The sequence below is a fragment of the Petaurus breviceps genome, unplaced genomic scaffold (assembly GCF_028583685.1).
Source record: "Petaurus breviceps papuanus isolate PSGF00001 unplaced genomic scaffold, PetGlider_PUasm1.0 81, whole genome shotgun sequence".
NCBI lineage: Eukaryota > Metazoa > Chordata > Mammalia > Diprotodontia > Petauridae > Petaurus > Petaurus breviceps.
Window position 1 is genome coordinate 8,140,793 of NW_027186546.1, and position 25,763 is coordinate 8,166,555.

The 25,763-nt window shown below is 38.9% G+C and overlaps 1 protein-coding gene across 4 annotated transcripts in view; it reads right to left on the reverse strand.

Annotated features, from left to right (window-relative positions):
• Window positions 1–25,763, reverse strand: part of LOC138176135 (scm-like with four MBT domains protein 2) — a 311,257-nt gene that overhangs the window by 91,134 nt on the left and 194,360 nt on the right. For all 4 annotated transcript variants that reach the window (XM_069106903.1, XM_069106904.1, XM_069106905.1 and 1 more), the window contains 3 exons: window positions 14,589–14,690; window positions 10,987–11,134; window positions 4,548–4,630 (listed from right to left, as the gene is read on the reverse strand). In XM_069106903.1, the coding sequence (XP_068963004.1) occupies window positions 4,548–4,630; window positions 10,987–11,134; window positions 14,589–14,690 (333 nt within the window). The remainder of the gene's footprint in view (window positions 1–4,547; window positions 4,631–10,986; window positions 11,135–14,588; window positions 14,691–25,763) is intronic.

Genomic DNA, 25,763 nt, shown 5'->3' on the forward strand with positions numbered 1-25,763 from the left:
CTGATCCTTCTATACTCTTTTGGCTAGTATCATTTGTGGACAACAAACACAGTGTTTCTGGAGACTTTAGGTGACAGTTTAAAAATCTATATAAATCAGAAACAATCCATAATGAATTTATCCATAGGGATTCGAACCCAAGACCCTAGCCTTTTTAATCTAGCTATGTACTAAAAAAAAAACCCAAAAACTTGAGCTATCTGGCCACATGCAAATACAGCATCTAGTATCCCCAAGCAATTTTCTACCCAAGTACTAATTAGCTCTGACTATATTTACTTTCTTAGCTTAAACAGGATTGGGACTCTTTAGAGGAAGGGCTACTAATAAGTAAGGCAGTAATCAAAAAGCAAGCAAACAAAATAAGAAAAAGGAAGAACTACATAATTCACAAAATAAAATTAGTATCTGGAAACAGGGTTGCTGTCTTCATCTCATGCCATTCTATTTTTCTTTTGCTCCACTTAGATTGATATTAACAACTCCTATCACCACTTCAGCATGTACAAGTTTACCCAAAGAATATTTAGCCCAATAAATTATATAAATATTAGGATATTTGAGAAAAATATGCCCTATCTTCCATTGTATGCACACAATATCATTATGAGTAATGATATGGAATTGTTATGTGAAATCAGTCTCATCACTTTGTGACACACCTCTGTGTGTCATTCAATTAAAGTCAAATATAGTCTTTAAGCTGAAAAAATCAAATCTATTTCTATCTAAGTGGAATGGCAAGTTATTTGCATCTATTTCCACCCAAATCAATTGGTTTCCTACTATTATTATTCTTTGTGAAGTCTGACTGACCCACACACAGGGCACTGAGCTTCTTTCAAAATACCTCCCTCACCAGCTGCCTCCTAACCCTCTTAGTAACCGAGTTACACTGCTTTCTACTGTAGTTAACAGGGAGAAACTAAAACTGCACAACCTACTTTTGGTTCAACACAACTCACTGCTTGAGGCTAATTTGTAAAGGATCAATAACAGAACAGTTACCTGTGAGTTTATTTTACTAAGCATTTGGCTGTGTCGATCCATTTCATAACTGCCTATGATTGTTAAACATCCCCAGGGAAATGGCGGCAATGCCTGCACTTCCACATGAGATCTGCTGTGCCACACTGGAGATGTGTGATTAAAAAATGAATTTATAATAAGCATTCTATCAAAAGGCACTTGTAGTGAGCTGACAAATTCAACAACTTGCCAGTTAATGCAAGGCATATGCCAACAGGCAGATTATAATCCTGCCTATTAAATAAATCAAGAGCCAGAAAACAAAGGCGAGCATTTTTGTAATAAGCCTTCTGCTAATGAATACACAGCAACAACAAAATAATTAAAACTGATTTCATCTTCGGAGAATATCCGTCAAGGTTCAAGAGCTGGCAGGTGATGGGGGCCGTGTGTGAGCCCCTCTATTTTAAAGCTTTACTAACAGTAGGAGGAGCGGAGGCCGATACAGAAACACAGAGACACAAAGGATTGCAAAAATGAGAGAACTAAGAAAATATTTAAATTCAGGGATAATACTTGGCTCCTCAAAACAGAAATTAGGCAGAGATGTTGAGAATTTTCTCTTTAAGCCCAAAAAAGGCTGATAAAGAAACATCTCCCTTAGCAGGAAAAATATTACAGGAAGAAACATATCAGGGAATTCTCTATGGTTCCTCGGGTACAATGGAAGAAACTAGAAGCCGATTACTTCTAAAATAAAATACAAACTCCTGTTTGCTTTTTCAATGTCTTTACAACTTATCCCCTTCCTATTTTTCCAGTCTTTAAGAGAGTATTCCTTTTGGGCTCATTCTACAGCATGGTCATCCTGACCTACTGACAGTCCAGTGCCCATCTCTGTGTCTTTGTCCTGGCTGCCCCCCAGGCCTGTTATCTTCTTCCTCCTCCTCCTCACTTCTGCCTCTAAGCCAACTTCCTTCAAGACTCACTTCAACACCTCCCTCCCAGGAGGTCTTCTCTCCCCTCTCCTCCATCTGCTAATGCCTCCCCTCTGAGCCAGGGGTTTTTGACCAAGAGTCCATGGACTTTTAAAAAACATTTTGATATATTTCGACATAATTGGTTTGTTTTCTTTGTAATCCCACGTGTTTTATTTCAGACATTTAGAAACATTATTCTGAGAAGGGGTCCAAAGGGGTCTATGACACAAAAAGAACCCTGCTCCCCTAGTTTATCTTCCATGGACTAATTTATATATGTTGTCTCCCCCATTAGAATGCAAGCCAAGCCCTTTGATGGAGGGAACTGTTTTTGCTTGCTCTTTGTAGCCCAAGGGCTTAGTAGGGGTACCTGGAACACAGTAAGCACTCAATGAATGCTTCTCTGATTGACTGCCCTCAAGGGCCTAGCAGAGGAAATTCAATCCCATTATCACCCACCATCTCTTCAATTACTTGAAGGCAAATGTTATATCACTTGGAGTCTTTCCTTCCATCAGCTCCAGTTCCTTCAGTCGATCCTCATATGCTATGATGACTGTCCACCATATTTGTTGGGCACGTTTAGGCTGTAAGCTCCCTGAGGGCAGTGACTATCTTTTGCCTCTTTGTGTCCCCAATGCCTACCACACCTCCTGGCACAAAGTAGGAGCTTAACCAATATTTGTTAATTCCTTGGGACACATCAGGTTTATCAATATTCTTCCTAAAACGCTACCTGACTAAATATTGATATATTGATAAATATCGATATGGTCTGACCTGTGTAGAATATGCTGGATTTGTCACCTACCTCTCACATTCATATTAGCTTTTTTGGCTGCCAACTCATAACGTTGACTCATTCCACATCTGAAATACACTAAAACTTCAATTCAACAGCTGAGGAAACTAGGGTCCAATTAGGTAAAGATATTAAATTCGATTTAACAAATATTTATTAAGAAGCTACTATAATAAGGTATTATCGACTAATAACAGTTTATTTTTTTAATATTAACAGACATGAAGTTTCCTTTATTTCTGATAAGTTTTCTGATCTATAAAAAGAAAGGTGATTGTCAAGGTCCCTCTGAATAAATGCTAGGATCTGATAATGTTTTACAACAACCTCAAAGATGTGAACCACGCAGTTGATATTGATGTCTGAGGACACAGATCCCTGAGATGAACTCAGTGGACAGAGAGACAGAGAGCACTACTACTCTTAGCCCCAGAAGGGTAAATCCTCAGATACTCCTCAATTATCTAATGTCGCTTAATTTCACAGAATCTAATTTTCTTCACCTATAAAAAAGGGGAGAATATGTACAGCAGGCTCCTTACAAAGGTGCTGTAGGGAAACCCAATCTCTGAAGCGCTCTGTGTGAGACATGGCTGATAGTCTTTTTGAACAGTGAGCAGTGGGGGGAAAAATGACCACAAGCCCCCACAAGGGAGATGAAAGAAGTCAGGGAATAAATAGGGTCAGTATCAGCTTAGTTAAGTGAGAAGCTCACTGACAGCAAGGGAGCACAGGGGAGTCCTGAACTTGAATTAAAATGCAGCCCTGGACATTAGCTGTGTATCCATGGGTGAGTCACTTACTGTCTATTTGCCTTGGTTTCCTCAACTGTAAAATGGGGATAATAACAGCACCTACCTCTCAAAGTTGGTGTAAGGATCAAATAAGGATAAAATACAATAATAAACTCGCCATAGTGCCTGGCATATAAGAAGTGTTATAGAAACGTTTACTCCCCTTCTTGGAATCGGGGGACCTGGATTTCAATTTTGGCCCTGCTATTTACTTTTTGTGACCTCAGGCAAGTCACTCAGATTTGGGAGAATGGGTGGACCTTGTTTTGCTATTTGCAAAAGAAGGAGATTGGCTGAACCAGAGGACTCCCAAGTCTCTTTCTAGCTCTCACTGAAAGATCTAGATTCTTCCCCATTAATACTATGAAGTCAAAAGAAATAACTGCTACAAACTGCTGAAGGCAGGCAATCACTGTGTGTAAAATAAGGTGTTCTCATATGTAATTATGGTTACTTTTTGTGTCATAAAACCCCAATGACTAGACCAATAAGATCCACTTGAAAAAGGTGGCCGCTCTGAATAAGCTAGTTAAGGACAGAACATAAAGGAATAAGCCAATTAAAGGTCTTTGAATACCCTCAGACTAAAGCACATACACATGTTTAAGGAGATCTTAAGGACATGTTTTAAGAATGTACTTTGGGGGTGACAGACTTCAGTTATTTTTAATACTCCAAGGACAGCATTTAAGGATCACAGGCAACTAGGTCAGGAACTTGATTCAAAAACTCCAAAGTTTCTATGATATGACAACATAACGATCTATCATGTCCTTGTACATTATTGTGGCTCTATAGCAAGACTCATAAACAGACCTACAGATTCACAAGGCCTTAACGGGAGCACTGACATTCAGGATATTTATACACAAAAGATAATCCTTCAAATTTTAATACATGCAGTGAGAGAGGAAAAAGAAAATAATATGTCAACCAGGGAAAAGAGCGCTAACACTGGACAACGGTCTTCTTTAATTCACAGTTAACAAATAACACACTTACGTTTCTGAAACAGAAATGAGGTGCGGCCTCGGCACCATGTTGTTTCTGATAATCTGCCCAGTCAAAGTCCTGGCCAGCATAACCTGTATGGCACAAGAGAGATTAAAAAAAAAATAGTACCTATTAGACCTAAGTAGAGACAGTCAGGTGGTTTGGTGGCACTTTCATTGCCAAAAGGCCAAGAGACACAAAACTAGCCCTGATAGGGAGATTAATTCCAATCAAATAATAAACATTTATTAAGCACCTACTATGTGTCAGGTAAAAAGAGGTAAAAGAAAATCCTCACCCTCAAGGAGTTTACAATCTAATGGAGGAGACAGCATGCAAACAAATATATATAAAGCAAGCTCTATGAAGGATAAATATGAAATAATTAAAAGAGGAAAGGCAATGTTGTTAAGAGGAGTTAGGGAAGGCTTTAAGTGAGGGAGGTCTTTTCTAGGCCAGAGCTGAGAGACAGAAGGTCTTGTTCAAGAGGCTGGTGTCCCTGAATCAGAGAGTAAGTGTTGGGGAGAAAGTTGTAAGAAGACTATAAATATAGAAAGAGGGTACGTTGACTGCCCTCGAGATCACATAATAATCCCTATATTTGCGGTAGCATTGGTTCAATGGACAGCCTTATTTAAGAATGAATAGCTGAGAGAAACTGCTATCTGGTGCATAGTCCATTAACTTAAAATTTTTCTTAAAAGAAAAAAATTAAGAAGTTAGAACACATCACCTTCTTTTTCCTTTAAAAGCAGTAATTCCCTGGTTAAAATAAAGGTCAAAATTCAAACCCCAAAGTGTATTTGTAACCATTTAACTGCTAAACCCTCCAAACTATCCCAAGTTAATAGAGAAAAGGTTAACTCCTTTAACCTCTCTTATTACCCTGTTTTTCCTCTTGATCCAGGTGGTACATAGACTGATACCTTTACAGGTATCTCTGGCCTTCCCAAAGGAAAATCTAGCCCTTCCATTTACAGCTGGGTCTCAGCTGCCTCACTTGGGGCTTCTCTCTCTCTGTCTCTGTCTCTCTCTCGTTGATTGGTTCTTCCATTTTACAATCTGGCTTCTTAAAAAGACCAAACCCTTCTTCCTTCCACCAATATAAGTTTTCTTGGTTGTTGTTGTTTTTTAAAGGTTGTATTGATTTCTTTGTGAGCTTCTATAATCATCTGGCTTTGGAGATAGCCTTCTCAAGTCAAAACACTTATGTTTACCAAAACAGAGGAAAGGGCAGTTAGGTGGCGTAGTGAATAGAGCACTGGCCCTGGAGTCAGGAGGACCTGAGTTCAAATCCGGCCTCAGACACTTGACACAAATACTAGCCGTGTGACCTTGGGCAAGTCACAACCCCAATTGTCCTCCAAAGAAAAAGCACAAAAAACAGAGGAAGTGGCTCAAGTTGAGGTGGTAGCATTGTGGGATAGAAAAAAAACACTGTTCTGGAAGTGAGAAGATCTAGGTCTAAGTCTTAGATCTGCCACTAACTAGCTGTATGATCTTGGACAATTAAACTTTCTTAGCTTTAATTTCCTCATCTATAAAACAGGAAGTTCAGATAACCAATGCTCTGAAGGATCCTTGTGGGCCTAATGTTCTATCATTCTAAAATGATAAATGGATTTCCTTTGCCTGACTTAGCAGAACATTTGCTTTTTCCTTTGTGTAGGGTTCATTCCCTTCTCTCTTCATGAGAAAAAAAGAAAGATGGATAAAAGGCCATTCCAGCCTAGCATACTTCCACACTATAATCCTCTAAGGTCAGTGTGTAATGTACAGAAATGTGAGTTACTATTATAGTTCCCTGGGATCTTCTGGTTAAGAAATCATTTATTTCTTTGGCTTCAAGGATGATGACAGTTATGAATTCTTAAAACATATATAACAGAGAGAATCCATCTTTATTTTTAAAGTCAAATTGGTGGCTTTTGTTCTTACACCACAGATATCTACCAATATCTCCCAACCCCCATACCAACATCACACACATTCCCAGCAAAAGAAAAATTTTTTTTCTAAATTATATATATATATATATACATATATGTATATGATAAAGCAAAACCAACACACATAACAATCATTATTAGCCAGTACATACAAGATGCCAACATAAACAACATTCTACAGCCACAGTGTCCATCTTCCTTGTTTCAAGAGGAGGAAAAAGTATTTCATCTGGAGAAGCCATTTTCTAGAGATGAAAGAGTCTATAAATTTGATGGCGACAAAAAAAACAAACTAAAACAAAACAAACACCAACAAATAATTACAGTATTTGTTAACATCCCTAAAAGGCAAAGTAGGAGAAATGCCTTAAACACAAAAGATCTTTAAAACTGACAGGCTTAGTGTCTTAACAGACCAATTATAGCTAACTTTAGATAAGAAGCATTTTAATTCAGGTTCAGTGGCTGCTGGGAAGGATTGTGAAGCCCCCAGGAAATAAGTGCTGTTTGTGCAGAGAATAAATGGCCTATAGAAAAATGAAAATCTGAGCATATAAATTGTCTAGAAAAATTAAGAGAGTCCCCATCTTGAATCCAGCTAGGTCACCTTTCTTTCTTTTTTCTATTTTTTGGAAGTCAATTGGGGTTAAGTGATTTGCCCAGGGTCACACAGCTAGTGTCTGAGGCTGGATTTGAACTCAGGTCCTCCTGACTATTTTCTTAACCCCAGTTTTCTTATTCTCTGAATCGCCTTTGTTTTTGGACATTGACTCCTTGCTTTATTTCTGCCATGACTGTCCTATCCACATCTGGAGTTATTTGGATCTGGTTACTGTTATCCTCCCTGGTTCTCTCTTACGGACCTTTAACTTCCACACCTCTTTGCCTGGGCTTCCAGAAAAGTATGGGAGTTAAGTACCTATTCTCCCACCCCCAACACATTTGGACACAACATGATTCACAATAATAACTCAGTTCTTAAAATAATAATCTTCCCACGGGCCTTCAAGCAATCCAACCTAGTTTTACCTATTTTTCCTTGGGTGCATTTATTCCCAAAATTAGATGTAATCTGAAATCTCTGAAAACAACTACCTTTTCTAAGAACCAATTTCTCTTCCCTTCCATCAATGAACATGTTGTATCTCCCTTGTACACTCACTGAAAAAAGGAACTTTCTAATTTTAACCCAGAACCATGGTGCTTAATAAGTGTCTTGTTTTTTTTTTTTATTACTACTGAACTGAACTGTAAAAAGCTAGGTTTCTCTTCTATCCCTTTTGCCTAGAATCCTATGATGCCTCCTTCATCGGGAAGTCTCAGTAATGGAATTATTCAAGTTGGAAGGAACCTCGAGTGATTATTTGGTCCAGTCCCTCACTCCCAGCACTGGCAGCTCATTACCATGCCCCAGGAACAATGTCGTTTCCTTGTGCTGCTACACCACCTGCTTAGACTTCTCCTTTCTCCCCAAGGGACCCCAAGTCACTTCATCTCTTTAAATTCCTCTTCCTCTAGGCTTGATAATGAGCTCTTTTTGTAAAGCAGTTTTGTGACAGCTCCTGGAGAACTGCTATATAAAAACAAATTGCTTTGGATTGTATTATAAAGAGACAGGGGTCAATTACCCTCATTAATCAACAAAGACAGAACAAGAAGTAACAAGGCTTAACTGAAGTCAGAAAATGTGTTTAAAACCCTGTAGAATTAAAAAAAAAAAAGCATGGGGGGAAAACTTCAGAACTATTAAGATTTGCAATAAGCAGTCAGGGGAGCCTGTTAAACCACAGTGGCTGCAGCTAAGACTGATTGATCAGGATGCAACTCTGATTGGCACAGGTCCAAAGGGGAGAAAACAGATCATCCATTTCCTCACTACCAAAATAAAGTGACATCAGACAGCTCCATAATTTTGTTACCTATATCTTGGAGAGCACTCAAATTATTCCAAAGATAAAATATTGATTCAGTATGTACTATGCATTCAGCACTGCAGTAAACACTATGGCGGGCACAAAGACAGCACTAACAATAACAAAAACACACCAGGTAGAGAGTTACAGAACCTGGGTTCACATTCTAGTCACCATTTGCTACCCATCTTTTAACCTCCCATGAGAATGAGTTGACAATTCCTTGAAGTTTTTAAGTGGGAGACATGTTACTGCAAGATTTTTTTCAGTCATGCTTTACTCCAAATTAAGTGATTTAAATATATTTATATATGCATATATGCATGCATACACACAAACTCACTCTCTCTCTCTCTTTCCCCTGTCTATTAAGAGACAGCTATTAAGTATCTAAGGCTGAATTTGAACTCAGATTCTCTTGACTCTAGGGCCAGTGCTTTATCTATTACCACCTAGCTATCCCTTTTGATATTCTTTCAATAGTCTTTTAAAAAAAAGTAACAATAAGGTCCAAGACTTTTTTTTTTTACAGCTTTGGTCTCCACCTTTCTTTTTTGTGAATCAATCCCTAAATCACAATTTAGGAATCAATCCTTCAGTTCCTTACATCTGTGTCATCACACCCTGTACAGATCTCCTCTACAAACATTTATATTCCAGCTGTTTCCTTGTTTTTGTTCTCTTCAAGTCATTTGAAAACAGAGTCAAAGCATGAGACTACTGTCCTTGATGGTGAAAAAAGTTTGGTATAAAAATTTTTGTGAATCTTTATAGACCATCAAAATCTGCAATATCCTTAGCATCTACTATCTATCTACTCTGCTGCCATCAACTATAGATCCCCAGAGGGGCTCATGAACTGTAGTAATTACACAGGACTGAAAGCTAGTTTAAATTTTTTGTTTCATGGGGCCAAAGAATTCATCACCAAGTGGCATGCTTGGTGATACAAGCATCTCTATTCTTAACTAAATTGGTCATAAGAAAAAGGGACTTATCTATTGCAGGAATATATTCAAAGCCTTTCTTCCACATGCCCTCTGACCCAGGGACACTCACATCCTTACTGTTCCCCCCACAAGACATCCACCTCCTGACTATGAATTTTCACTGTGCCTACAATGCTCGCCACATCTGCAATCTGGTTTTCTTCAAAAAATCAGCTAAAATCCCACCTTCTACAGGAAGCCTTTCCCAGTTGCCTTTAATTTTTGTGCCTTCCCTCTGAGATTAGCTCCAATTTTTCCTACCAATTCTTTGTCCATCATTGTTTGTACCTGTCACCCCAACCAGACTATGAGCTCTTTGAAAGCAAGGACTATCTTTTGTCTTTCTTTGTACCCCCAGCATTTAGTACAGAGCCTGGCACATAATAAGCATGCTATTAATGCTTGCTGATTTGACTTTTCAGCACAGCAGAATCTACCTAAGCTTGTCTTCAAGAACCCAGGGTTACATTCACATTACATATGGTACTACAGTGCCATAAGAAAGGAGAGAGAGGGATAAAAAATGTGATAACAGGAGAAACAGTCCAGCAGTGATCTGCAAGATGAATGGTAGGAGGAAAGGCCTGGAGTCATGAAGGTGAACCAGAGACATTCAAAATTCCAAGTGTTTTAAAAGAGAACCTAGTCTAAGGTAACAGCAGGAGGAATGGAAAATCAGGAAGGATCTATTGCCAACAATCATGGATTCACTTTGAAATTAATGCCCAAATCCAATGAATTCCCAAAGCTAAACCATTACCATTGTGATGGAGAGGGACAGAAGAAAAAGTGGCCATTCCGGCCATATACCTTCCAGGTCTAGAAGCCTCAGAAATCATATGCCTATCCTGAGCAAAATGACCATAGACTTTCTTTTTTGATCTAATTAACAGAATATTTGACAAAATGAGATTCTACCTCTTCTATGCCTAGCTAACTTCCTCTGGTTATTTTTAGGCAAGAGAAACATTTAGGTGGGATATGAGAGCTGTCTTCAAATGTGCAAAGGAAAGACTGAATTAACTGTTTTGATCTACTTCCAAAAGCAACTGAGAATTTATTTAACCAAGAAAGAGAAATGCAAAATAGAGACACAAAAAAAGTAACATTTTCTTGCAATAAAAGTGATTCAAAACAGTTCATTTAATCCTTCCTTCCCTCTTTTCTCTCCACTCCCTCTGTCCACATAGGGAAACCCTCAGCTGTGGTTACTCTGCCCAAGGGAAGATAAATTTTGATACCACAAGATATCTGGGGGTTAACAGTCATTCTGATCTATATCATGCCACTGGGCCCAAATGGTTCTATAGGCCAGAGTGACACTGGTGACTTTCTCACTTAAATCCAATTCACCTGGAAGTCATGACATGTCCTTCCTGCTGTCATTGGCCCCCTCAAGAAAGAAGGACAAATAACACCTCTCTTAAGGCTTCCCTGAATTTAATTCTACAAGACTTCTACAAAATTCTGCAAAAACAGTTCCTGTTCAGTCATTATTCACATAAACAAAGGCATTATTTCAATGTGGATTAGACAAAACAAAAATCAAACCACCCACCACACCCCAAATCAAAGCAGGATCTCAATGAATACAAACCCTTGGGTGGTGTGAGGTTGACTCCATTTTTAAGGCACCACTGTACAGGTAAAATCCCTAAGGAATCAGCATGGCACAGCATTGAGATTTTTTTAGCTTCTGGTCTCAAGTCATCAATAGTCACTTGCAAATAATGATTGTTAAAAACCTAAAGGTAAACAAAGGAAGCCGAATGTTAGTCTTATGTTACTGATTCCCTTAGACACTAAATACTGGCACATTTCTATGCACAGGCAGACAATGAATGTCTTTGATGAGATAGTTTAATCAGAAATTATCTTCCATGGAGGTCAATGAATCAGTCTAGTTATCAAAAAAGTAGAGATGGTCATTATGACTTTTTTTCAAAGAAAAGCTTTAAAAGCACCTGATAATCTTTATAAAGGTATATAAAGAAAAAGAAATTAAATGGACAATCATATATGTATGTGTATGTGTACACACACATACACACACATATCAGAACTGGGGGAAGGCAGGGGGAGAATAGGGAAAATTAAGAAAAACATAGAAGCAGCTCACTTAGAAGCGACCTGAAGGAAAACCAAGATTGACATAGAAAGATTTGTCACTTGGTCAGCCAATAAGCATTACTATGTATGTGCCAAACACCATGCTAAATTCCAAGGACAGAAAGAACTGAAGCCCCCAGCCACATGCCACATGGAGCTCCCACTGTCGAGAGGCAGACAAAAGCACAACTACACTTATGTATATAACATAGGGCAAAGTGGAATTAATCTCAGAGGAAGACACCATCAGTGGAGGAACTGGGAAAGGCATCTAGTAGAAGGTGGAAGTTAAGCTAAGTCTTGGAGGTAGCCAAGGTAGCCGGGAGGCAAAGGCAAGGATTCCAGCCATGGGGGCCAGCCATCGGGAAAAACCAATAGAAAAAGGGTAAGGGGGAAAAAAGGAATAGTGAAATGAAAAGAAAGAGACAAGGGCAATGCATAGAAGCAGGACAAAAGGGTCACACAGCCGAGCTATCCCAATGCTGGAAAGAATGAAAGATTAAGAGAAAAGAAGGCCAAAAGGTTAGCAGTAAACTTTCCCCAGCTTGTCAGAAGGGCAGTGAGCAAAGACCTCTGATTCTGAACTGCAAAAGTCACCTTGCTGACGAGGGCATGCTTCTTAGAACCTTCCTTTACACAATACCTTTGCGGATCAACTGACTAGTCCGTCACTTCTGTGGTAGTCTTCAGGTAGTATCAGTGAAAATAAATGTAACAAAAACAATTCGATTGCCTAAGCAATGCCACTAGAATTTTACAGTTACTGAGAGTTCATTCTCAAAAGGTCAACTAGCCCATTTCCTTTCTTCCAGTGCATGTTACAACTTATTTTCCAGATAAGAAAACTGAGGCCTAGAGAGAATAAGTGCCTAGTCCAAGGTCACATAGACTGTTGGTAGTAGAGTCAGGATGACAAGCCAGGATTCCAGTGTTATTTCTACTATACCACGATGATGTTATTTAGACCACAAGGATATGCTCCCTTTAATGCTCTGGCTGGGTGCTTTATGACGAGTTTCAGTTCATGCCTGTCTGCATTTGCCTCTATTCATTACACTGTTATTTTTTTTCCTTTTAAACAATTTTCCTAAAAACAATAGCCTTGGACAAAAAAAAAGGAATTGAAATTACAGTAGTCATAAAAACATGGTTTATGCAATATTAGAGGGCAATATTCTAAAACATTTCCTAAAGCTAAGGGGAAATGTATACTTGTAATACTCCTGATATATAAGAAAATTCTGGCAATTTATAGTACTTCTGTACTGAAAGATGAATCTTGAATAAACACATGATAATTACTCATAATAATTCTGTGCACTGCAAGTATAAAATGTTTTAGAAGTATGATTATGAGAGGGGCAAAATGTTAAGTAGGATGACTGTTTTTATCTTTGATACAAAGGAATGGAATGATAAAGAAAACAATTAAAATATTAGGGGAAACTAGTTCCAAAAAGAACTGATTAATAAAGAAAAATATTCCCACAAGTAAAACCCCCCCAAAGAAATATTTCCAACTAGATTGGGAATAAAAAAGGATTCAGAAACATGTACTGACACAATGTTATACCAATTAAAATTAGAATGTCACTTCCATTTTTACTCTCCATACTTGATACATAATAATGAACTCTAAGCCTAAAAAAGTGGGGCAGAGGTAGAAATCTTTGATGCTACCAAGCTAACCCTAAAAGCTGTACTCCCATTTTGTTATTCTTTAAACTTCAGGTGAAGGTGACATTGCAAAAATAGTCATCTTTTAAGACAACTTGATAAATAATACAAATAAACCTACAGCTGGCAATACTGTGTCAACTGTTGCTGGAAAGAAGAGAGACTGGCCAGGCTCCAACAAACTATCATTCTTCAGTATTTGGAAAGAAATATGCTAACCCTAAAAGCAACACAGTATGAAGGCCTCCAGATGGTGAAGTGGTCTAGGATATGAAGGAGGGAAGTCTGGGTGTTGTTGTTTTTTTTAATCTATATACCTTGGCTCTTGGATTAGCATTCCTTAATACTATTTAATTTCTAAATTTTGAATCATGTCTCTCCTTCCTTCCCCTCCCCCCCACCAAAAAAAAAAAGGTCTATCCTTTACAATATTTGTAGGATCTGGGAACTTAAAAACTGAAAGGAGACAGATGGAAAGGATTAGTGGCTCCTAAAAAGCTACTATTGCTATTAGAAAGCAAAAAACTCCTGGAGAAGAAAAGGTTAATATATGAACTTTAGAGCCAGGGGCCTAGTTAAAATGACCAGAGGGCAATTATCTGAAATATTTCTTGCTTCGATACCTCAAGGTTCAATAACTTTGTCTCAGTGGGTACTGACTACATTAACACACATCCCAACCCCCATATGCCTTAGCAGACAGGTCTTTGAGATTTGTTGTGGCTGAAAAATTCATCACCCTGCAGCCAATATGTTGATGAGTCTATCCAAATTTAGCTAGGCTGTTCCTCAGGCGACAGACTGACAGTCAGTTGCTAGGCCCCTACTTGAAGCCCTTCCAAACTGGTAGGCTCTGCCAGGACTTGTTGGCAATAGCCTCTAAGAACACATGGTCAACTCCACACCATGATCAAGAATCAAGGCAGCAGTTTGGTGGGGGTACCCAAATCACATAAAATAAAGGAAACCATCCAAGCCATTATCAGGTAACAAACAAGTTAATACAGGTGATAATATGTGACCCTTATCTACAAGCATAAAGACTCTGAATGCCATGGGATTTTTTATATTTGATCCTAGAGGTGATAGGAATCCATGATGCAATATTGGGTTTTGATCCTTTCTCCAAGCTCAAAGACATGATTACCTTCAACACCTCTGCCTCATCCCAGTAAGATGGGAAGGAGCTGTCTCACCCTCCCCACTTTCTACATAAGCCGTCTGATGGGATTTACCCTAGACTCCTCAAAGAATCTCTAGCCAAACTAGAAATAGTACCAGACTGTGAAGTAGTAAATCTATGTTTGTGTCTGCTAGATGGGCCCTTCTGCCTCTCCATGCGCAAAAAAACATTGCAGAGGCCTGACTTTGAGGTTGAACCACTTGTTTAATCCCCTTTTCAGGGGGGCTCACCTTAGTCACTGATGCAGGACAGATATTAAAGGGCTCGCTCATATCCACTGCCTCCAGCTTCATACCAACTGTGAAGAAATGGCTTCGTAAATCCGCATGATCCTGTTGAGGGGGGAGAAAAAGAGTGAATGCAACTACAATGCTGAAAATTAACTCAGAGACTGTCAGGATAAGATTCTCAAACATTTTATTTGGCAACAACTAAAATCTGCCTGAAATAATTAACTCTCCTGGCTTCAAATTTCTAATTATTGCAACATACAGCAACTTTGATTATTTTCTGCAGGCTAATAGCTTTTTTCCCAGAAATTCAGAAGAGAAGGAGGAAGGGGGTTTGTCCAAAGCAATCTTTGGATTTAGAAAGAATAAAGAACAAATTCACATAATACTGCTTTCCTCCTAATAAGTGGGAAAAATGCTGTTAGTTAAAATACAGTCCAGTTATGTTGATAATAGTAATAATAAGAATAACAGAAACTCCTTACATTATATAGCCCTTAAGGTTTATAAAACATTCACTTTCCTTACCACACTATGAGGTAGGTAAAAGCAATCATTCTTTTTAAAGGCAGAAGTAGCAACATGGTTGAATTATATGATCTTTTCTAATGCAGATCACAATTACCCTAGAGCATGGGTTCTTAACCAAACTTCTTATTTGTAGGGGGGAAGGCAAGACACTTGGGGGTGACTTGCCCAAGGTCACTCAACTAGTTAAATGTCAAGTTTCTGAGGCTGGATTTGAACTCAGGTCCCCCTGACTTCACAGTTGGTGCTCTATTCACTGCACCACCTAGTTGCCCCGTTAACCAAACTTAAAAAAAAAAAAACAATCTGATAACTGAATTTTCTATGTAATAGTTTTCCTTTGTATATTGTGTGTTTTATTTTATGCATTTAAGAACGTTATTCTAAGAAGGGTTCCACAGGATATACCAGACTTACAAGGGATCCAAGATAAAAGTTAAGAATGTCTGCTCTAATTTTATGGATGGCACAGTTTTATTCCCATCTTATGTCACTACATGTACCTTATTTCCCAACCAATCAATAAACACTTATCAAACACCTACATTGTGCAGATGTGTACATATAAAGATTGCTAATAGCTGCATGAACAATCAAGACCTCACCTCTACTAAATACGTTTACACAATTTCTCTTGTTTACTACTAGGATGCCAGATTTATAGCCCCCTCAGAGTTTTGCTGCCTTCTCAAGGAAACAAATTCCAACATTCACTTTAGTCACACGGCTATAGATACAGCTGGCTAGAAGCTTGAAACTAGGATTTATCTTTCTGAGATGAAGGCCACCTCATCACTCATAGGCTATATAAATAGAGGTGGATAAATAGATGTATTTACAGCCTAACCCATAGGAAATAATGGCCAGAGATAAATTCAGGCATTTCAAAATACTTACTTTAGTTGGGCATGAAGCACACGTGCCTATATGGGGATCTGTTTCATTTTTCCTCAAATTAAAAGCTAGTCAAATTCATTTAGCTTTGCTAATATGTCTGACTACAACCTACAGGGTCCACCAAATGCAGGACAGTAACGCAGACAGCCACTATGGATCACAGCTGATTTCTACAGATGATGCCCAACGGGAGGCTAGTGGGTCCTGAAATCACCAAACTTAGTAACTAATGACAGGTACCACCTCTAGCAGTTATTACCACCCAAAATCTGCCACTTCTCTCACAGGAGCCACAGATTATAAACACCCTAATGGCAACAGAAATCATTTTTTTCCTCAGTCTTCTTGCCCCGTGTATCCCCCAGGAAGTATCTGCACAAGGAAATTACTCCACAACATGTTGCTTAACTGACAAGTCAACAAGCATTAACTAAGGGCTTTCTATGTACCAGGGGCTACCCTAAGAACTGGGAAATACAAAAGTGAGACAAACAGCCATGGCCCCCAAGGAGTTTATGTTCCCATGCCAACAAAACCACACAAAGGAAAATGATCACACACACATACACATCACAATTAACAAAAATTTAAATTAATTTAAATTTAATGACAGTTTACACTTCACTGGCATGGCGAAGTGATACTATCTAATAGTAAGAACCAGTCTACTTTTCAAAAATCATTAGAAAAAGGTGGCTCAAGAAAGCAAGACAGAAGAATGGAGAAATAATAATAGACATTAATATGGCATTTACTGTGTGTCAGGTATTGTGCTAAATGCTTTACAAATATTTCATATGATCCTCACAACCCTGTAAGGTAGGTGCTATTATTACCCTCCCTTCACAGTTGAGAAAACTGAGGCAAGGAGAGGTTAAGTGACTTGCCCAGGATCACACAAGTGATCACACAAGCTAGCAAATGTCTGAAGCTGGGTCTGAACTTGGGTCATCCTAACCATTCCACCACCTAGCTAGAAGCAGGGATGACTCAGGGATATTAACATATAAGTTAAAATGAAGGTTACTGGCTGGTAGACAAGTAATGCCTCATTAACTCAGCACATATGCAATTGAATCAGAAAGAACTTAAGTGCTGACTATCTACTAGGCACTAGAGACACAAAGAAAAAGTGAAATAGTTTCTGGCCTCAAAGAGATTGCATTCTATTGGGGGAGGGGGGAGAACATGTACATACTTAAGATATACATTGTATACATATTTATACAAAGAGAAGGAAGTAGTGTGTTTCAGGCATGGGGGATAGCCAAGGGAGAAAGGAGATCAAACTTCATGTCTAGGGAAGAGCACCCCCCACTCCCCACTCCCCCACCAAAAGGCAATTTGGCTGGAACATGAAGGGGAATGAAAAGTACAGCTTTCCCTTCCACATCATGACTTTCCCCACTGTGGTTTTGATATATCACTGGTTTAAGAAATTAAATGGGAATCTGGAGTTTTGTGGAAGATGCAGGTGGCATGTGAAGGCCAGCCAATGACACAGAAAAAGTTTAGAAACTTAGAAAGGCATAAATTATATGTATAGTATTGTATAATAATATCAACACATTTTTGTCTTTTATTATCATAATTCAGTCTCCTCTGGTATGAAGGCAGGGCCAAAACACTATGCAGATTTTCAAGATCATGGGGGGCACCCTAACCCTCATGATGTGGAAGGGATTAACTGTAATAAGGATAGAACAGTAGCCAATAGTCAGATTGTAAAGGACTTTAAATGTCTGACAGAGAAATTTGTATTTTACCCTAGAGGTACTAAGGGACCACTGGAATTTACTGAGCAGAGAACTGGCATGATCAGCCCTCTGTTTTAGGAACATCATTTGGAAGCAGTGTAGAGGATAGATTGGAAAGAGGACGGACCTGAGGCAAAGTCATGCAATTCAGGGGTTCCTGAGACAGTTCGGGTGAGAAGTGATGAGGCCCTGGACGAGGCCTTGGTCACCACAGATGCTGGGAGCTTGCCCTAGCAGAATAAACGGAATAGGCATCAGACCTGTACTTACATTTCAAAAACCCTTGGGGTCTTGAGGGCCAAGCCAGTGGTCCATAAGCTCTGGTAGTTCTTCCCAAACTGGAAAGACTTTTAAGTACAGGCCTGACGACTGACTATTACATGCCTGCTCTCTGTGGACCAATCTGGTTCTGTTCAGAGAAGCTTTTCCCCAACCTGGGTGTAGGGTGATGAATTTTCTCTCCAGGGCAGCTCTTCATCTATTAATCATGGGAGGTTTGCAATCTACGTCAATGGAAGGAGCAGGGATAAAATTACAGATTGTGAATGAGGCATTCTAGTCTGTCAACAGGCAGTCAACAGCATTGAAGTGCTTACTTATTATACATAAGTGGATCTTCCAAATTACAGAGATTTATGGATTTTTAAGCACTAAAACCTTGATTTTAAATATTTTTGATGGAGATTTTCTGAAATTGCATTACACATATCCTCACTTTCTAGAGACAGCCTATGTGATGCTAAAAAGAATTTAAACTTAAAGACCAAGGATTATTATTACGAACCTCAATTGGGATAGGGATAGATGGAAGAATCAGACTTGTGATGTCGTTAAAGTACATGTTTCTTCCCCCCATTAGAATGTTTCTGCCTTTATGTGCATCTCCCACCATTTAAAATTGTGCCTTACACACAGCAAGTGGAAGAAGGACAGGACCTAGGATTTAATTGGTTGTAATGGCAAGCAAAAAAGTACTTAGCGCCTTGTTTCAGCTACTTAAGTATTTAGCACCTTGTTTGAGTTCGTGTCTTTGAGGCTTGCCCTGATTATATCAAGTCTTTGTTAAGAAACAGAACTTGAAAACCCCACAATGGGAGGAACTTCCTGATGCAATAAGGAGGAGCTAATGACCATATATGAGGAGAAGCCCAAGCTAGGAAAGCGCAGAATTGAGAAGGGGAACTCTGTGGTGGCCAGGCACTCTGTTTGTCTGTTCTGTTGGCATTGATTTTTGTTTGTGACACTTTGTACAGAAGCCCTGGGATTTTCCTGGAAGCCCTGAACGAGGATTCTCTTGTTGTCTGCAGACAGAAGTCCTGGAGGAGGGATTCAGAGGTCCTCAGACCGTACTGATGATTTGTATTGAGTTCTCAGACCTTGGATGTGGGTCTGTGTGAATTTCACAGGCAGATGGTGAATTGATGATGGTGCAGGCAATATGCATGAATGTTGTTTTGGCTCTGTTAAGCTTTGTCTTCCCAGAAACAGAAACTGTGAAGGACTTGGGGTGGACTGGACACTGTGAGCTTCAATATGGAACAGGAAGTGGACAAGGAACTGGATGAAGAACTAGACAAGGCGCTGAAAGCTGCCTACCTTTGAATCCAGGTGACAGTTGGGTAGATTCAGGCAGGAGCTGGGACCATGGAAGAGGAACCATGGAATCTGACAGCCTCCAGTCAAGATGAAGATCTCTCCATGGGTACTTAGTGCTGACAGAGAAGATCATGATTTACTGTGGCCTATGGGTGAGAGAACTTTGTACTCTATACCTTGTACCTCTTAAGGATGATTGGAAACTAATCTCCAATTAAGGAGAAAGAAGACTTTTTGACTGAGAGATCAAGACAATGTGACCTAGGGGTGGAGAACTTTGACCTTTGTACTATGTGTGCTTGCTTGTTAAGAATGACTGAGTTAAGGGCTCAATGAATGATTGTAATTTATGTCCCTTAAAGAGGCTTGCTCCTTAAAGATGACTGAGTTAAGAACTTACTGAACAATATCTTTTGCTTAAAACTATGTGGTCACTTTAGTGATAAGTTATGTTGCAACATTGTGAATGCTTTACTTTGGTTTCTGTGAATGCTTTGCTTTAATTTACTGCTGAATAAATAGAGAGTTCACTATACTAGGCGATCAGAACCTTAGTTGTTCACAGCAGCACTCCTCTGGAAAGCTGCTCGTGCTTGGCTTTACACTGGTATAGGGAATTCCCACCTGAGAAAATTACCTCTCTAGCTATAGTTCTAGAGCATAGACTATTGAAGGGACTTGCCGAGGGATCAAACTGTTAGGATGTGTCAGAGGTGGGATCTGAACTCAGCTCTTCCTGTCTCTGGGTCCAGTTTTCTATACATTACTGATTACTCTACTATAATACTAATGGGCAGCTAGGAGGCATAGTGGATAGAGCACCAGGTCTAGAGGCAGGAAGACCTGAGTTTAGGTCCTACGTTAGATGCTTCCTAGCTGTGTGACCCTCAACGAATTACATAGCACTGTGTGCCTCAGTTTCTTCATCTATAAAATGAGATGGAGAAGGACTGGCAAACCATTCCATTATCTTTGCCAAGAAAACCCTAAATGGGGTCATGGAAAGTCGGACACAACTGAAATAACTGAAAGATAACAAAGATAATACTAATACAATATTTTAATAGTGCAATATTTTCTACTATACACTTATTCACTCTCCTAACAGAATGATGCAATGGATTTAAATTACATTATTCATCACCTACTTGTTTATTTCTTCCCTCAAGGTTTCCATCAGTGCTGACATTTTATAACTGTTTATGTTCTAGCTTAATCTTGTCTGCCTCATTCTGGCCCAGGATGCTAGGACCTTTGAAACTAGACCAGTCCAACTACAACTACTCATCTAATTTAGATTTCAGATCTACTTTATCACAGGATCATGGATTTTGAGCTGAAAGGGAGCTTAGAAGTCATCCTGTCCACTACCCCACCAACCCCATTTTAGAGATGAGGAAACTGAGGCCCAAAAATATTAAGTGACTTCCCTGGGATCCCAAATGTAGCAAGTGGAACAGTCATGATTAGGACTCAGGTACTCTTACATGAAATCCATGCCTGTTTGCAAGATGCTATGCAAGGCCTACCCCAGGTTTCCCCCACTCCTTGTAGGTCTATTTTTCATCCTGCATTCCCAATCTCATCTTGATCTCCCAGACATGGATCTACATCCTGTAACAACATGTTAGGAATACTTAGCTGTGCTGTCTTATTTTAACACCCATTTGTCTGGTGAAGGGCTTCTCTTTTGGAATAAATTACATCATTTAAGGACAAATACTTCCTTAGAGGCCTTTCTGACTTCTGTGTTTATTCCATACCATTAAGGCCATGGCTATATGCCACATGGCAGATGCTACTAGATGCAGACTTCAAGGTAAATATGCTGTTAGCAGTGTTTTTTATTCATCTTCAGCTTAGTGGTTCATGAAAGGCTTCTGGGTTAAGAAAAGTCTATATTCATGTATAAGTCACAGAATCTCTCATGGTACCCTTAATTCAGTCATTTAACTTCTTTGTCTCTCTTTTAATCTATGAAAATGACCATATAACTCGCTCACCATACAGGCCCAGAATGTGAAATGCTAATTAAAATAAAACTGTACATTTAAAAACAGTAAGGTATTCAATTCAATAGTAATACTGGGTACTATCCCATATACACAGGGTTTTTTTCAAGTAAATGTTATATTAATTTCTTATGTTTTTACATAAGCATCATTTTCTCTTTTTTCCAGGTAATTTAATCATTTTATTAATAAGGCCAGAAGGTTACCAATGAAAGGATGGCCATTTGGCCATCTCTCTTAGACCAAAGACCCCTAATGGCAGTGGGGTTGCAGTTTATATGCCCTTCATAGAGGTCATATTTCTGAAGGATGCCCAATCACCTCTGATTGGTTAACCAAATGGAAGGTAGTCTATCTTGGGATATGTGGCTTAGGTCACTCAAATCTTGATTAAAGAGATTTCAATTACCATATCACTCGCCTTGATAATAGGGAGAATCAACATTTTCCCAGACCTATCTGAACAAACACAATGAGAAGGAATACATCCATTAGCCTAAACTTACAATTTCTTTTACTGTCTGATTAAATGTTGGCCTGGATAAATCTCAAAGAGATATTTCCCCTACAGGTTGATTTCTGGATGATGAAATAGAAAATGGTAAAAAACAAAACAAAACCAAAAAAACCCCAACCCCTAATACAATAATTAGCTATTAAATATAAGGGAGAAATATTCATTTCTCACATTTCCCCATTTTATTCTAATTGAGAGATGAAGTCTCCTCAATGAATCATTGATCAAGTGTTCTTAACTATGGGGTTTATAATGGGTAACACTGTGGGGAGGAAAGGGGAAGAAATTGATTGATACATTGACAAAACCAGATAAAAGATGCAAAGGGAAAAAGTAAACTGAAAAAACAAATTGTTCATTTAAGTCTCAGAAGTCTCATCTTACATGTCCTGATTCTCAGGACACCATCTGATGTAGCTCCCTGGTCTGGGGGTGGTCTCAGAGCAGTTTCCAGCTGACTGTCTTCTTAGACTCACATAACCTACATTTTCTAATACATCCCTCATACCTCTCTGGGAGACATCCCATTTTTTAAAAATTACATAAAAGGAATAAAGAAGGAAGGGATATGGGAAATAATTCAGCAAAACTAATAGATATTTTGAAAAAAGTCTTTCATATGCAATATTCCAAGCTGACATTCTTCCTCCCCCCACCTTTCCAACTATGCTGGTGATGAGAGAAGGATAAGTAACAGAAAACAACAAAATACCCTGAGAGTCATACTATTAATTCTGGAATGCAATCAGAGAGATGACTCACTCTGGACAGATCTAGTTTGAACCCCGTTCTACTATCACTATTGGAAGATTAAGGGGAAAAAAAAGATGTTCTAAGATCTTGAAGATAACCCACCAAATAGATAACTTGCTTATCAATAACCAAGAGCTCACTATTGTATGAAAGATTCATTATGACTTTGCCAAATTCTGAGGTGCAATGCATACACCAGCATCATTGGATCAAGAATGACATTATAGGGGTAGCTAGGGGGCGCAGTGAATAGAGCACCCGCCCAGGAGTAAAGAGAACCTGAGTTCAAATAAGAACTTAGACACTTAACAGTTACTAGCATGTGACCTCGGGCAAGTCACTTAACTCCAATTATCCTGCTGTCCCCCCCCTCCAAAATGAAAAAAAAAAAACAAAAAACAAACAAACCATTATACCTAAAATCATTTGGTACTTGCTAAAACCTCAGAACATTTACAAATATGTAAGATATATTTTAAAAAGTGGTGGTGTTTTGTTTTGTTTTTTAGCACCATAGAGCCTAGTCAAATGAGATATAAAAAACCTACTTCTCCTTAATAGATGCTGGTAATGCCGTTCCCATCTACATTCATTCGCTACACATTTTATTCTTGCCCTAAAGTTGTTTCATATTGATCAAAACTAAAATGCCATTCATTTTATTTGAGGAATGTCTTTTCAAGTAGCTGTAACAATTTCTCTTCAAGAGAGCTTATTTTTAGTCAAGTATAGTACTAGTGACATTGAAAAAAGAGATCTTATAAGCCCCAACTTGCTTTCTACACTCCTATTTCAATCAATTTTATTCTTCCAGTGTCTAGGTGGGAGCTGGATTGTATTGGATGACCTCTGTAGTTTGTTCTAACTCTGAGTTTCACTAATCTTCTAGGTCATTCATAAGTGGTTGTTGTGTGGTTTATCCTTTGTTCTTGAAGAGGACCATGACATTAGGGAGATGATGACATGACTTGCAATTGACCTTGATTTGAGTGAGGGAGGGCTATGCAAGGTCCCAGCCTCACTTTCTCCTCCAGTCATCTGGGTCTGGTGGCCAGATATCTATCAGGAAGACTGGAGATGGCCCAGAATGCAATGGGAGACCCTGGCCCTTTTAGGCTAAGGCTTTTTCAGGTTCTCACTTTGAGCCAGGCAACACCCATTCAATGAATAGGCCTCTTTAAGAAGTGACTCGAGGGATGGCCCCTTTAATGGAAAAAAAAAATCAAACTGGGAGGGTAAGATGCTCAGTTGCTGGCCAAAAGAGAGTCACTATTTACTTTCACTCTGAGCCAGGAGGGCCCAAAAATAACCATTAAGTGTGGTAACCAGAAACAATGGCTTAAAGGAGTCACATTCACCCTTCTAGGACACAAAGGGGCCACTGTAATGGAATGCTACATTGTCTTCCTTTGATGGGGTGACTTGGGCACTAGAAAAATGTTGTTCCACATATTTTATTTTGTTTTTCTATTAGACAGGGAGTGATTAAAGATGTTTAAAAGAAGGAATGGTTGATGGGGCAAGCTCTGGGAAGAGACCAATGAGGATGAGATGGAGGGCAAGTGTAGAAGGGCTAGCTATAGAAGAAAACAGGGCACCTCTTTCTCAGAGGCAGAAGTATACAAAGAGAAGACAGCATGTCATAGGAGGTATCACAGGATCATAGGACTGTTAGGGGTCACTGAGACCTCTTAATTTTACAGATAAGGAAACTAAGGCTAAGAAAGTAAGTATCTGAGACCAAATTTGAACTCGGGTCTCCCAGACTCCAGGTGTGCCAGTCTATCTAAGGTACCACTTAGCTGTCTACAAGACCCACACTGGTATGTGAAAAGAAGGCCTCAAGTAAACTTCATGGATTCTCATGTTTTTCATGAGAATCTTCATGGATTTCTCAGTGTTTATGAGAAAATGTGGACAAGGCTTACACAGGATAAGGAAGCATGAATGGGCTGTAATATGTGGCAATAGAGGGAATTAGCCTCATTCCTAAGATCAAAGATCCATTGACATATTGTGCCCAGAATGGAGGTGACAGTTCCACAGTCCTCTGTACTGATAAAGCACATTTAGAGTATTATGGCCAGTTCTATATACCTAATTTTAGGAAGGACGTTACTAACATGGAGCATATTCAGGGGAAGATGACCAGGATGCTGAAAAGACTTCAAATCATGACAAATCAAGGTCAGCTGAAGGAACTGGGCATCTGTGATAAAGCTTGACAAAAGCATCAGACTAACCAGGATGCATTTCACTGTCTGAGGGTCAGGGACCCAGCTAATGTGCCTCTGTTTTCTCATCTATAAAATAAGAAAAAGGGGAATGACCAAGCTCACTTAACTCCTGGGAGAAGTGCTGAACAGTACCTGATTTCTCACAATCATTCGAATACTAAATGATGAATCATGTTGGTGAAATTACTTAACTGTAGTTCATTTGTTTTTCCTTCTGGAAAAATAAAATAAAACCTCGATCCTGGCAGTGCCTGCTCTTTATTTGGATGAAAGGCAAGATACATAAATACATCTATTAATGAAATACTACTGCCAAAAGAGATGGCTTGATATCAGTCAACAATGACGGGGGCATCAACAAAGTTTGGGGGGTATTTTTGGAGCATGACAACAAGCTATATTATTGCTAACTGAAGCTTTTGATAGATTATAGACATTACTTTGAGCTCCAGTCCAAGCTTGTGTGGTAAGGAGCAGGGTATTTCATTTATTTCATTTACAAAGGGGTAAAGGAACAGAACACAACATGGGGTCATTTTAAATTCAACTCTTCCCTCACTTTGTCATTTTAGAGTTGAATGTTCTTATTTTCACCCCAGATAACTAAGGAATTTGAAGCTATGCTCTTTTTAATTTGGGATATGGATATTGGCTAACACTTCTTTCTTTTTTTTACTCCCTTAGAGGATTATATTCCATCTGACAAACCAACCTACAAATATAGCTATTAAAGCTTAAAACTGCAGTAAGACTTTTGGGACGTCATGTATATGTATGTACATGTAGATGTACATACTAATATACATACTAATACAGATAAATATGCATATATACACATGTGTATATATTGTATGTATACACACACACAGGCAGAATGT